The 15,126-nt window shown below is 37.9% G+C and overlaps 2 protein-coding genes across 3 annotated transcripts in view; one reads left to right on the forward strand and one right to left on the reverse strand.

The window, feature by feature from the left end:
• Positions 1-522: 522 nt before the first annotated feature.
• On the reverse strand, positions 523-2,447 carry LOC119658222 (ubiquitin-like-specific protease 1). The gene is made up of 2 exons (XM_038065487.1): positions 1,620-2,447; positions 523-1,533 (listed from the first exon to the last, which is right to left on the reverse strand). Exons 1-2 carry the CDS (start codon positions 2,445-2,447, stop codon positions 523-525), a joined length of 1,839 nt encoding a protein of 612 aa, XP_037921415.1.
• Positions 2,448-7,430: 4,983 nt separating this feature from the next.
• The window catches only part of LOC119658353, an 81,069-nt gene continuing 73,373 nt past the window's right edge, over positions 7,431-15,126 (forward strand). For both annotated transcript variants that reach the window (XM_038065711.1, XM_038065712.1), the window contains exons 1-2: positions 7,431-7,612; positions 7,677-8,368. In XM_038065711.1, coding sequence (XP_037921639.1) covers positions 7,480-7,612; positions 7,677-8,368 — 825 coding nt within the window. In that variant the 5' untranslated portion in view covers positions 7,431-7,479. The remainder of the gene's footprint in view (positions 7,613-7,676; positions 8,369-15,126) is intronic.

The raw sequence follows: 15,126 nt of genomic DNA on the forward strand, positions 1-15,126 counted from the left end.
TATTTCTTGATTGCACATATTTTTACATAATATGGTAGTTTCATCTATTATATTTTCCTTACCGTTGGTTGTTTGTTTACAATTAATTTGCAGTTATTATTCGTTATACAGTTGCTTAAAAGTTTTAATTCTCTTTTGTATTGAATATTTCCATTGAATTCATATTTTGTTTCATTTATTTCTAAGATGTATATATCTTCCAAAACAATTTCGAAATTTGATTCTGTAGGCATTGGAGTAATGAGTTTATAGTTTACAATTTTGTATGAATCTGGGATTTTGATTGCGATTACTATCGTATTTTTGTCATGTTCAAGAAGTCCTGTCCCTACGTTTTTCAATTTGTAAAAGTCCAAATTCATTGTCTTAATTTCGTCCGTTGTTAGTCGTTATGGGTTGTAAAGTCAGAGTTGCTGTTGATATTTGTACAAAGGATGCCACGAATAGTAGGAATATGATTGGTTTTCCCTAGGTAAATGGTTAATTTGTTATCAGTTTTGGTAATTGTGTATAAAAAAAATTTCAAGACATTAGTTTTCCCTCAAGTATCTCTAACAAAATTTTCTTTCTAAGATATGGGATGTTTGTCTGAGATAAGGTTATGTCCTTATTCTTAGCTATATTTTCTGCGAATAAACAGGTGAAAACTCCGCAATCATTGCTGTTATCTTGCTGTGGAGCATCAGATATAGTTTGTTTTATGAAAGGTGTGTCTAAAGGTTTGTTACGTTTTTCTATAGATTCGTCATTTAGATATTTTTCCAAAGCGTTTAAAATTTCTGGGATTGGTTCACCCATTGAATCATAATATTTAATGCTTTTATTTTTAAAGTCGATTACTGCTAAGGACCAATGTACCTGGTTTACATGCATCGGTATTAAAATTATGTCGTAGGAGAAAATGTCTATCTTCCTTGTCCATCTTCTCACTGGTTTATATCCCATCTGTAAAAGTCGAGTCATGAAAAACGTATTGGATGCGTAAACTTTTGGGGTGTCTTCTGGATTTTCTTGACTACTCCTTTCTGTTATTAAGTTCACATAAAAATTTATAATATTGTCATTGAGCCATTTTCCTTCTGACAATGTGGTAATATCACGTCTAGTTATATTTAAATGGAATTTTGAAATAAGGACTTTATCTTGAGATATGTCATTTAGTGCCGAATTTATTTTGGATTCCTGCTCTTCAGTAAACTCCAAAATATTTTCTGATAAATCATCTTCCTTTTCCTCAGAAATGTCCATAAATTTAGGCGGCCTTTTAATGTTTGACAGATGTACATTGTGTAATTTTGCCTTTCGATATTTGGCTCTTTCTTTATGTCTCACGGCCTTGTAGTTTTTTATGAAGCCTGTTGTTCGTGTTTCCTCGTAGTTTTCTCTCTTTTCGTTTAACTTAGTTATGATTTTTTTCTTCGTATTGTCCAAATTTTCTCTGATTTTTTCAAAATCAACTTGATGTCTCTGAACTTCATTTGGCGTATGTTTTATCGTAGAGTGGTAACGATCATTATAATTTCTGACAGCTTGCTGCAAAAGTCTCCTTGGTGAAACTTTTGGTTTGCCAAATGCAAGGATTCTAAATTTCTCGGCCACCGTATTGTGAAGTCTTCTACTTCAGCGATGCCTGTGTGACTATGTGGTTTTGTTATATGGAGATCGGATTCAAGAAATTCTTTCACTTGAACTGCATTTAATTCGTTTCCAGCAACAATTTTGCTTGGTTTGCCTATTTTGGCGAAGTGATCTTCCAGTTTTTCTATTATTGTTATATGGTTCCTGTCATTTAAATAGTATGCCGTTCCAAATTTAGAAAATCTGTCTATGACAGTCATGAAAGTATGTTTCATAATGAAATATATATCTACTTGGATGATCTGATTTATATCGCTCGTGGTTTCTGAAAATTCGAATTTAGGCTTGATTGGTTTTCTGTCATATTTGACTTGTTGACATACGTCGCATTGATTGATTACGACATGGATAATATCCAGTAGTTTAGGATAATAAATTTTGTTCTTTAGACTATGAAATGTCTCCTGAATACCCGAATGGAGGCTTTCCCTCACATGATAAAATGATATTTGTTTTACAGCTTCTGTTTCCGTAAGAATGTCTTGTGCTCTGTGAGAACATCTGATAAATTTGATGGTGCTATTGTTGGAGAACATTTGTCTCAGTTTTTCTTGGACAATGTTACATTTCGTGTCCGCAATTTCCGAATAGATTCCCGTGGTGCCTTTTTTAATGTATTTCCTGAAAATCTCCCCTAGGTTCTCAAAGTCATATTCAGCTATGTAAATTATTCGCTTATTGTGAATGATTTCTAGCTCTATTGTTTTGTTATTTGTAAGGATGATCTGAGTGCGGTATTTATTCACGATCTCTTCCTTAATTGGAATGTGGTCTAGCAATTCTTCTTGTGCAGAATGGATTGTAGTCATAGTTGCAACTTCATTGTCTTCGATATTAAACAAATTACCTAGTGTAGTTCTGAGTGATTTTCGACTTTAGATGTTTCTTCATTCAGATTTTGATCTTCTTCTGCATGTTTTATTCGGCTTAGAAAGTCAGCAACGCGATTTTCTTTGCCTTTGAGATATTCAATTGTAAACTGATATTCACCAAGTCTAAGAAGCCATCTTTGATGCTGTGGGGAAATATCTTTACCCCTATACTTAGCGTGTAAGTACTTGATCGGTTGATGATCAGTGAGTATGGTAAATTTATTACTATAAAGGTAAGGACTAAAATATTTTACGGCCCAAAATATAGCAAGGAATTCTTTGTCCGTTGCCGAATAGTTACATTCATGTTTATTTAAGGTCATTGAGGCAAAACAAACTGGGTATCCTTCTTGCGAGAGCACCGCTCCGATTGCATATCCAGATGCATCAGTAGTAAGTTGAAATGGTTTTTGGAAATCCGGAAAACGTAATATAGGATGAGTACTTATTAATGTTTTCAATTTTTCGAAGGCTTCGATATACGTCGGGTCTTTAGTATTTATTTTATTGCCCTTTTTCAGGTATTTTGTAATTGGTTGAGCTACTTCGCATAATCACGTATAAACTTTCGGTAGAAGCCTGTTAACCCTATGAAGCTTCTAATCTGTCTTTCGGTTTTTGGTAATTTTAGCTGTTCAATAACTTTAATTTTATCCGGATTCGGCTTCAATCCTTCTTTAGTGATTACATGCCCTAAGAAGCTCGTTTCCTTTCTCAGGAAATTGCACTTGTCGATTTGAATTTTGAGCTGGTTTGCTTCCAAAGCTCGAAAGATATCTGTCAAGGATTTAATATGTTCCTGTAATGAAGTACTGAATATAGATACGTCATCCAGGTAAACTACACAAGTTTTATTGATGTAGTCGCGTAGTACATCATTCATGAGATGCTGAAATGTTGCCGGGGCGTTTTTCAGCCCAAATGGCATCCCACAAAATTCGTATAACCCATGAGGTGTTACGAAGGCGGTTTTGTGACGATCTTCCTTTTTGACTAGTATCTGGTGATATCCCTTCGCCAGGTCTATTGTCGAAAAATATTGGGCCCTTCCGAGTTTATCCAACAAGGAATCCATATTGGGCAGAGGGAATTTATCGTCAATAGTTATTTCGTTGAAGCGGCGATAGTCTACGACTAATCTAAATTTTTGTTGTCCTGAATTATCTTGCTTTTTCGGGACAACAATAAGAGGACTTGAATATTTAGAGGAACTCTTTTGAATTATTCCTTGCGCCTCCATTTCACGAATTTGCCTACGAACTTCCTCTTCGTGTTTGGGCGGATACCTGTACAACTTCGAGTTGATTTGCTCGTCCGTGATTGTTTTAATTTCGTGTTGTACGGTATGAGTACATGTTAGCTTATCATCTTCTTTGAAAAATAGGTGATCAAACCTTTCTACAAGTTTCACGATTGCAGGATATTCTTCCTTATTTAAGTGGTTTAGATTTAGATGTTGTAGATAGTTATTGTCTATATGTTCCAGTTGAAATATTTGGTTAGTTGGTGAAGGGTTATTTAGGAATTTAATGACTTGATTATTTAAAGTTATAGTGTTTGTTTCAAAGTCGATAATTGTGTTTAGGGCATTTAATAAATCTGCACCTATTAAAAATTGATATTTTCTCCTTTTCAGAGATTTTACTTTCCATCTGATTTTAGCTCCAAACGGTAATTTAAATTCCGCAGGTGCTCGTGTTTGAATTTCGTATTCAATCACATCTTTTCTAGTAATAGTGGAAAAATAAATTGGTTCAATTTTAACACATTTAAAATCTTTGACGTTTTCGTCTACAAGACTAAATGATGAACCTGTATCTATGAGTACAATATATTTGTTGTTATTTAAAGAAATTTGAATAAGGGGTAAACTTTCCGAGGCTAATTGATAAAAAAATTTGAGTTTATTTCACGGTGGGTGTCCTCCGTATCCGAAATATTATTGTTTTCTCTATTATTTTGCCATCGTTCACTTTCATTTCGAGTATTAGATTGAATATTTTCAATTTCCATAGGTTCTTCTCGATTTTGCCTATACCTGTCTGATCTATGCTGAAACGAGTTACCATTGTTATAGTGTTTAAATTGATTACTATTATTATTCCATTTCCTTGAATTCTGTCTAATTTGGTAGGAATTTTGGGTTTCAGTGTTTTGATTTTTTGATCGATTACCGCTTTCATTGTCGTTATGTCTGTGCGGTCTTGATTGTCTGTCTGTATTTGTTTCCTGATAGTTCCCATTTGGAAAAAATTTTTTGGTTTTATTTTTATTTTGATAATAATTAGATGTTTGCTTTCTAAATTCAGGTTTAATGCATTCAACTTCATATCTCCGCAACCTAAGAATGCCTATAATTTTATCAATATCACTTTCATAAAAAAATTTATCTAATACGACTCCCTGAGTCATTTCTTTTACCGTATTCACTAAAATCGAATTCACGTTTCCTAAATCTATTCCTGACGTATCTTTATAATATATTATTAATTCATCCGTTTTGTATTTTATCTGTTGAATTTGTTCAGCTAATTCATCAATGGAACTAACTTTGAGGTTTGAGATCCTTGTATAGATGTTTACAGGTTCTGTATCCGGTCTATAACGTAGTTTAAGCTGGATTTTGATCAGGTCTCAATTATCTGGCTCTGGAATGTTGATTATAGTATCCTTTGCCTATCCCTGGATCTTCTCGTAAAAAATAGCTCGAACTGCAGCTTTCCGCACGTCTTCATTAGCTATTCCGTTTAGGTAAAATTATATATTGCTAACAAAGCTATTAATGGTTACTTCTCCTTTTCCTGAGAAGCTGCTCATATACTTGATTTCTCTGAGCACTTTTTCCCTATGCTCATTTGTTGCTTGCTGTAAGTTTAATTGTTGGAGGGCCGTAGCCAATTGTTGTACTTGTTGCTCCCTCTCCTGAACTCGTTGTTGGAGTTCTCGAAAAGCGTTTTCCATATTGAACTCGTGAATTAATTTGCGGCTGATATTAAATATTTCACCTCTCTTCCCTTTTCTCTCCACTTTTAAGAAATGTACTCCAATCTACCTTTCTTTCTACTACCTTGAATTTTCTGTAATTTTTTTTATATAATTTGGTCCTTGGTCACTCACTGTCTCCCACAATTTTTTTTCTTTTCACTGTTTGTCAAAGTATTTCACTGTTTATTACAATTTTTCACTGTGCTTTCTTTCTATTCACTTATTAGTTTAGTTTCACTATAATCAGATTTCTCTTTGCCAGCCTCAACAGAGAGTTTAAGCAGCCTATTATGGCTTATCCTTTCGGACTTGGCCGCTCTGGTTTTATAAAATTTTTGATTAATTTTATTAATGTTCGCGTCGCGAAGCCCGTTTACTACCGAGTAACCTCTTCGGTCTTTCGATTTAATTAGTTATGCACTAATTACGGACACGACACTTGAACAATATTCCGGGTTTACCGAGTGCGCCAGTCTTGTCGTCGGACGGTTGTGGGAGTAAAAAGAAAAAGAACAAAAAGTATTCAAAGAATATTCTTCTTTAAATCTAATTAACTTTATTCAAGTTCTAAATAAATGACAATTGACTTTGTTCATGTTCGAATCTTTTTTTTCGCGAGTAATACTCTTACCGATTTTAGAATAACGACTGTATGTAATCAGTTTACTTTTATACATTTTCAAAATGCAATTGTACTCTAAGATTAAGACTTTCCGCGGATGGGTAAATGCAAAACTGCAACGTAGCGTCTGGCAGATTTCCGTTGTTGGAATTTTCTCATGAAATTTCAGCAACGTTTGGATTTACTTGTTGTAGCATATTTCTTATTTGTTTGGAATTTGGAATATTATACATAACTCGCAACTAAAGATTTCCACTTTACTGCATGTACCAAAGCATACATAAGTACATATACAAGTATAAAAGTTGAATACCTCTGGTACACTACCTGCAAAGAATTGTGGCTGGCTACTGATGGCATTTTGCTCTGTTTTCATTTAATTCCAAATTCGACAAGAAGAATTATTGTTCAAAGCGCCAAGTTTGCATCTAGACTGGCTTCAGCTAATACAACTGTACCTGCCATCTACCGAAGAGTTGCTACTCGAATAAGTGCGTCACGCTTCTCAAATAAGTGCATCACGCCGTAATCTTCTATAACTTTTTTAGTAATAGTTGGATTGCATTCAAAGGTTCGAGAATTGTGTCTCACTTGTACTAAGGCCAAGTTTCGTACTTCTAGAATGAACCTACGGGGCGTTTTAGGTAAATTTCTAAAATATAGTAATATGCTATTTTTAAATGTATTTGAGCAAATATAGTAATGCGGCTTGCGACATCTATGCGGGGTTTCCCATCCGTTTTCAGTAGTAAGTGATTTTGTGCAACGTATTCTGATGTTATAATCAACAGAATGTATAACTTTATGAATGGTTTGGCCACGTATTATGCCAGCTCTTATCCAGTAATTCGTCGATTTTCGTTTATTTTACCCAAAATGACTCTAAATTCTCGATTAGAAAGTTCTTTTGGTTTGCTTCATTTCCCACAAATGCTTTATTTTTATATTTCGTAATGATATGGTATATTAGGTGGTTGCATCTTGGTGGAATCAACTACGATTTTCTCGATAAGATTTCGCTATTTGATACTGTTAATGAATATGATTTGTACTTTCCATATTGATTTTGTTCAATATTTTCAGCACATTTTATAGAAGACTAAATATATCCTACTAGGTTTCAGTAAATATGAATAAGACAACAGTATTTCAGCAAAAATTTCGTTATTCCAATTAAATAAGAATTATATTATAATTATACGAGTACATTATATTTATACATTTTTGTCTCTAGCAAAATCTCACTATTTTCATTTTTTTGTCCTTAACTGTATATATCGATCAAACGAAAAATGAAAATGAAAAAATTTACTTCGTATTCGTGTTGCTTCGAGTGAGATTCGATTGTGCTAAGTTTACGGAATGCTTTTCCAAAAATATTGCCGAAAGAAAAAAGTTGAAGTGAAGCCTGGTGCTATTTTGGACCAAGTAATTTCGCAGTCCTCATCTACTGCGAACAAATGCCTATTGTACAAATTGGCGAACTACAAACGAGGTGAGCCCTGTGAGAATTTTACAGTTTTCAATCTAATGAAGAAATTCGGATTTCTGGAATCCAGGTGGTGACCTCATTGACGCTATCCAAACCGGTGGGCAAATTGCTGTAGAGCAACTAATCCGTGAACAATTCAGCGTGTTCATGTATAATGGCGGTCGAGGACAGATTATCAACAGGGCGGAATTTCTGCGTTGGAAATATCGAGATAATTGCGAAGTTATAATTCCAATAGAGGCTTCCTTGTCTTATCATGATCCGCTTGGAAAATGGCAGGACCATAAGGCATGCTGGCAAATGCAATATCGAGGCTCATTGGGAGAGAGTTTATTACATGTTCTCATAATTTGTGACACGAAAATTCATACCAAATTGGCAAGAATTCTTCTGCGAATATTCCCTATTTTGGCACTCGACGTTATGGAAGGAGAAGAATATCTGGGAGCAAGTGCCCTCCATTTAGCCATTGCTTACAGTAATAATGAGTTGGTTGCTGACCTTGTTGAAGCGGGAGCTATAGTTAATCAACGCGCAATTGGCAGCTTTTTCCTGCCACGGGACCAGCAAAGATCAAAGCCAGCGAAATGTACAGATTATGAGGGTTTGGCATATTTGGGCGAGTACCCTTTGGCATGGGCTGCATGTTGTGCTAATGAAAGTGTCTACAATTTACTACTAGAGAACGGGGCGGATCCAGATTTGCAAGATTCTTTGGGTAACATGATATTGCACATGGTTGTTGTCTGCGATAAATTGGTAAGTCCCTTTTTATATGGATATAATATATGTATATGAAACTAAACTTACACGGTTCAGTTTTTAAGGTTTTGTGTAGATACAAAACCTTATTAAAGTCGATTCTATGTCTGTCTGCAACACCAGATTTACTCGATAACGGCTAAACCAATTGTCACGCAATTTAGCAAGAAGGTATGATCTGTGAATCCCTTTACATATAGCCAGTGGCGCCATTTGGTGTTGAGTTTGAGGGTGGGCCCCCAGACATATGAAAGGGGGGTGAACGTTTTTTTGGCAGATTTTGTCATGTGGGGTATCAAAGAAAAGGGCTTAATTAGTACTTTTCGAAAATGATTTTCCTTTTACATCATTATGGCCAAGTTGTATTCTCAAGCCCATCTCGTGAGGAGGACAGAATATGGAGGATATGTAGAAGAAAGAGAAGGGTTCTCTTTTTCTAACTCCGTTAAAAGACTGCGGTTACTATTCCTCTGAACGATAGGGTTTAATTATTTATTCCCGCAGTGTTAAAAGAGGTCCTCTCTCTTATGTGTTTGTTATGTTTCTACAGGGTGCGGCAGCATAACTTCCGTTTTCCAAAACTCAATAAAAACTATTGTATGCATCGGAAAATATTTATTTATTTTTTATAATGTAGGTACATGTCTAAAGTTTTTATTTATATTATTTTGAAGACCAAATCTGTTAGGTGACGTCCCCCATTCTCCATACATTGCGTAAACCGATTTCTGGCGTTTGTCATGACTCTTGTTAGCATAGCAGGTGTTATGTTGGCAATTTCTTCTTGGATGTTGGTCTTCAAATCTTGTAGGCTTCTTGGACGGTTCACATAAACACGGGATTTCAAAAAACCCCATAGAAAAAAATCACAATGGGACAGATTGGGAAAGCGTGCCGGCCATTCTAAATCTCCTCTAATTGAGATAAGGCGCTCTGGAAAGTGTTCCCTCAAAACAGCCATCGATGCTCTTGAAGTATGTGCTGTCGCACCGTCTTGTTGGAACCAAGTGTCCCCCAAATCCAAATTTTCTAGCCGTGGGGAAAAAAAATTCTGTAGCATGTTTCCATACCGGTCCGAATTCACTGTCACTGTAACCTCATTTTCCTCAAAAAACCAGGGACCAATAATTCCAGCTGAGGAAATTGCGCACCACACTGTGACTTTGGGTGAATGCAAAGGCTTTTCATGCAATTCTGGAGGGTTGGTGTCAGCCCAGTAGCGCATGTTTTGTTTGTTAACCGACCCATACAAATGAAAATGAGCTTCATCGCTAAAAAAAAAAACAATAGCACCCTCGGGAACGACATCAAGAAGAAGCTCACACGCGTTCATCCGAGAATTGAAGTCACGTTCTGAAAGTTCCTGCACTATCGCCATCTTATAGGGATGAAAATGAAGATCATCACGAAAAATTCTTCTCACAGAACGATCGGATAGTCCAAGGGCAGATGCATGTTTGCGTGCAGAACGCCGTGGCGATCGCAACATTGACGCTCTCACTGCTTCAATGTTCTCCGGTGATCTAACGGGCCGAGGGACTCCAGTTCTTCCTTTTGTCGCACTTGCAGTTTGTCTGAATGTAGTGACCCATGTAACAATTGATTTGCGATCTGGGACGGGAGCCAACGAGGCTAAATTAAAGCGATTCCGAAATGCACGCTGTCTTGCAATAACCGAACATCCGCTTGAAAAGTAAACCTCAACGGCAAAGGCACGCTCCTCACTACTCCAACGCATGATGGCGACTGAACCATGTCGGGACCACAGTAGATCTACTATAGGCAGTACCCTTACAAAAATGACCCCACTTGCAAATGTGCTTGCAGAAGCTTATCTGTACACATCAGAGACGCTAAACAAGGAAAAGGCATAATCTTCGTCAAATCGTATTGGTAAGAGAGAGATCGGTGAGCTTTTGCTATTCTGGTACTACGGCGTGCTCATCCATATAGCAAGAAGTTGTTTCACGTATTCACTTATACATAAGCAAAAACTTGCCAATCTCACCAATACATTGGCAGGTCCGGGCGGTATGTCAAACACAGCTGATCGGGTTTTCGGTACATCTCGCTCATGCTCAAGGGCAAAACAATTTGAAATCGTGTGTACTCGCACTGATTTCCCCCCTTGAGGGGCAAGGGGGAGTGAGGTAGCTGTCTAGTATCTAACTGTGGTCGTGGGATCTATAAGAGATTTGTTTTGCAAGTCTACCAGCAACCCATAGTGACACAAAAAGTCTGCGCCTAGTATGGGAAAGTTGACAAACAACTCAAAAATTAATTAATCATGGCCTGCTCCGCCACAGAGAACACCGATGTTGGCCACTGTCAATCGAATTAACAACATTCGAAATAAATTTCGAATGTTGTTAACCCCGCCGCGCCACATAACCATCTCCGAGAAAAATTCGTATGACTAATTTACATCTCCACCGGATGAAAATTATTCCAGTTCTACTGCTCGCCGATTTTGAAAACATAGTTTCAAGCAAAACGCGTTTGGAATTTAAAAACAACATAACATTCTGAAATCGCGACAATTTGGTTCATAATTTCTTTTAACTTAATTCTGCTTTTCTATTTGCGTCTTTGAGTCTATTAGCTATATTGGTTTTGTGTTTCCCTATGTGAGGGACTAGTATAGTGACTAGTATCTAACTGTGGTCGGGACAAAACTTTACAGTATCCCCTCTTGAACGAGACCACTAGCGCTCCGCTATGACATCAACTAACTGAGTGGCGCGCATTTTAAAAAAGGAAGTTATGCCGCACCCTGTATATGCGCAGATATTATTTGCAAAAGATCTCCGAAAGTATTTGTGTCCATCTTCAAAAATTTTTTAAAATTAAGAGGGGAAGTTAAATGTGTTTCTTAAGTTAGACCGGCTAACAGTCGGGCGAGATAATAATACAGATAGATGCAGTATCACTTTAATGGCATGTTACTCGTGCCGTTTCCAAGTTGTAACTAATTTTTGAACAAAATTTCTGTATCTGAGAAATAGAATAGCACAACGCAACGTTGTGCAACACACCTTTGCGCAATTCGTTTGACGGTGAATGCTATCGTCATAATGAAGTTTGAAAGGGGATAAAAGGGGTATGCAGGAAGAAGAGGAAGGTCCCTATTTTCTAGCTTCGTGGAAGAATAATTGCGATCACGCCAACTTAAAAAGTTATGGCGCTCCAAATTGGGGCATTTTTGGGGTAACTTTTTAATAATAATGCAATTTCTTTTAGACTTTGCAATAGTAAGCCGTACGCTGGGATGTTCGTTCTCGTTTGGGTAATCCTGGAATGAATCTGAGGTTTTTTTAATAAATTGTGGTAATTGTATATTATTATTAATTTAGTTTGAAAAGAAGTGGTTATGAGATGTATTTTGAGGCCTGGGTTTCATACAGCGACATCCTCATGTTTCTTTTTAGATTTTTTGTGTGGGTAGTCTCAGAATGAAACCGGTCTCATTTCAACCTCCATTCTCCTACTTTATCACAACCGCTATATTCCGGGCAGAGATTCTGCACACCCTCTTCACGTTAATGGGGATTCTCCTTTCCACAAATATGCCCAGTAAATTAAATCTCAATCGTTTAGCCGCTCCCTAGAAAGTGCGTGTGACGGGTAGACATTTAGACAAATAGTAAACTGAATTTAATAAGGTTTTATTTTCAAGTCGAAAAATTCTACAGTGACGTCCACTCTGTCGCCCTCTATGGTTGTGAGTGTTGACAAAAGATATAAACTATATATATAAAAGAGAAGAGATTGTAGCATATAATTTTTGTTGATTAAGACTGGCTTGCTAAGATTCGTCTGAGCATCGAAGTTGATGGGAAACGACCAAAAGGTCAGCCTAAATAGCGGTAGCTTGATACCTTAGATAGTTATTTGAAAGTCTTCCGACTGTATATCGTTTGGGCCTTCGAGAGAACAAAATGGCGTAACCGATTAAGACGAGCCGACTTCGCTTCTAAACGGGATAAAGGCTGGTAAACCTCAAGATGAGCCATCCTGCTAAGGGCCCATATGTCTATTGACGACGAAGTTAAGCAGATAATTACGATAGACTACTTCTTACCAATGAAGACTTTCAGGTGGGCAGAATGTGTTCCGTAAAGCTAGATCAACCATTAATGCCATCAGATTGGTTATTAATTTTGGCTCACAGAATGGGTAGTATTAGCAAAAGTGGTCATCCTTCATGTGAGAAATGCATTCAATTCGGCCAGTTAGAAACAAATGCGATAAAGGCTTTTGGTATATTTGTAGGTAACTTATAGCCAGGGTAGTGAGCTCACGCGGGCTAAATTTTGGAAGAGGTATTGCAGATCTCATCTTACGCTCATAAACTGAGTGCAGTCTACAAGAGGACAGCCCTAGGGGTATGCTTTGCCTTCAGGACGGCATTCATCATTTCGGGAATGATGCATCATCGTGGCAGATGAAATGACGAATACAAAGAATGTTCATTTCTCCTTTATTGTAGGCAAAGAAAGCCGAGAGGGGGAGATCTGTAAATAAATGGCATTAGCGGAGGAACATAGGCCGATACATATCATCAGGAAATGGTTGGCAATAGAGCATGCTGACACTAATTACAATTTCACTAAATTTCTCACGGGGCATGGAGAATGTCGCTTGTACCTGGGCAGGTTCAATTGGTCCCGGAGGATCCTTCTATTCTCCAAAATTCGTTGGAATCGGGGTGGTTTTATTCTCTCAAAATCGCACAGTGTCTTTTGAAGCTTTGCCCCTCCTCAAAATAAGGCGGGCAGATATACGAGCAGACAGTAAACCGTTTTTAATGAGGTTTTATTTTCCGTAAAACCTTAACAAGCCGAAAACCGGAAGCAAACTGCTTCAGGTATGTTAGACTTTTTGTGCATTTCTTCTGTAAGAATACTTTTATGATCAACTGTTCTATTTGTGTGTAATTCGTAATGTATATACATTTTGTGTAATGTATATTCATTTTAGTATGATATTGCGATTCATTGGCTTGAGGTTCAGTAAATTCATAAGAAACGGTTAACTTTGATCTGGAATAGCTTTGAAACCAAGGCGCTTGCCTAATTCCGAGAAAACAGACTCAAACTTCATTCCTGGGTCCGTGATGATTACGGCTGGTACACCAAAGCGCGGGATCCATCCAAGATTGAGGGCTTCGGCACATGATTGTGATGTAATGTCAGTCGGAGGTATTGCTTCAGGGCACCTACCTGCGATGATTGTGTGGCAATACTTGTATTGGTGAGAGCCTCGCAAAGGGCCAATTATGTCAAGATGGATGTTATGGAAGCGCTTGGTCGACCGAGGGAATACGCCTACTTTCTTTTTTATGTGCTTGTTGATTTTATACTTCTGGTCCTTGTTCATGGACCACTAGAAATATTTTCCCGCGACTAACTGATTTCTGATGCGTGGGTGCGCAAGATCGCGCACCACTTGTACAAATCGGCTGGAATGAATGGTCTAGGTCACTTGTCTGAGGTCCCGTAGAGTAAGTAGGAGTTTGAGCTGAAGATAGGAAACTCCTTAAACTTGTATATGGAGTTTGCCCCCGGGCTGTGAGGCTCTGTGTTGTCTTTCTGCGCTTCGGTGATTGCCGTATATAGCCCGCGGCGGGGACTGAGCCCTCCGAGATTCGAGACAACGCAACATTGTTTTTACCAGGTACCTGTTAGATGCCGTGTTGGCCCATTGTACTCGCCACCCCCATCTAACGGAATATTCCGGATTCGCTTACGTATCACAGGATTTCCGTTAGTTGATGTGATGCTACCCGTAGCAATTGGAGAACGACGGTACCAAAGATCTGATGACCCATTCACATAGGAAATGCTCCGTGGATTCCGCTTCCTTATTACAGGAGGGACACGTATCATCGTGAATAATTCCTATTCTGATTATATGCCCAGCTAGTGCATTATGGCCTGTCAGAAATGCCCACAATACTGCTGTAAGTCTTCCTGCTTTTCGACAGGATAAACTTTGTAGTACGTATGTTCAGTTCTGGCAGGAAAAGTTTGTTGTGTTTAGCAGGATTTAGGCTCTGCCAGTTGTCATTGTGGGAAGCTTCTTCCCAGTTTTTGAAAACAGCCTTAGCCAATGTTACTGGTCCCCTAATTGCTGGTTTCGGTCCCGGCAGGGGGGAGATTGGCCCCTCTTTCACTAAAGCATCCGAGATTTCAATTCCCTCTACGCCACAGTGACCAGGTATCCAGAGCAGTTCCACCATGTTGAATCTAGAGATAGAGTTCAAACTGCCGCAAACTCCAAACCTTCAACAAATATTTACCTTGATTTTGCGTATCAACACCGTCATCGCGTGTCAGTGCTGGGCATATTTGCATTCGTAAATACAAATACGAAGTTTAGTGAACTCGAGCACAAAGCGAAGACTGCTGTGTGCTTTGAAAGGACCGCGGTCTGCAAAAAAGAAGATGTGGCTCATGTTTCTGGTTCTGGGCGTTGTCAGGTCTTCAAGGAAGAGTTACAGAAAGCAAAAAGTCAAGCAAACATGCACACATTTGACGTAAATGTTGCTAAGGAGTCTTTAGTGTTAGCAGTCGATGTAAGTTACTGGAAAATTTCACAGCCAGTGATCATCATTACATTTCCTTCGACAATGAAAATCGGCTCTTCCGAATATTCTGCCGTCCGGCAAATAGCTACCGGTTGCACATCGGAAAAATCGACGTTGTTAAATTTGTCAAAACTCTCACAGGAGGGGTAAATCAGCGACAAGACTC

Source organism: Hermetia illucens, chromosome 5 (assembly GCF_905115235.1).
Source record: "Hermetia illucens chromosome 5, iHerIll2.2.curated.20191125, whole genome shotgun sequence".
Classification (NCBI taxonomy): Eukaryota; Metazoa; Arthropoda; class Insecta; order Diptera; family Stratiomyidae; genus Hermetia; species Hermetia illucens.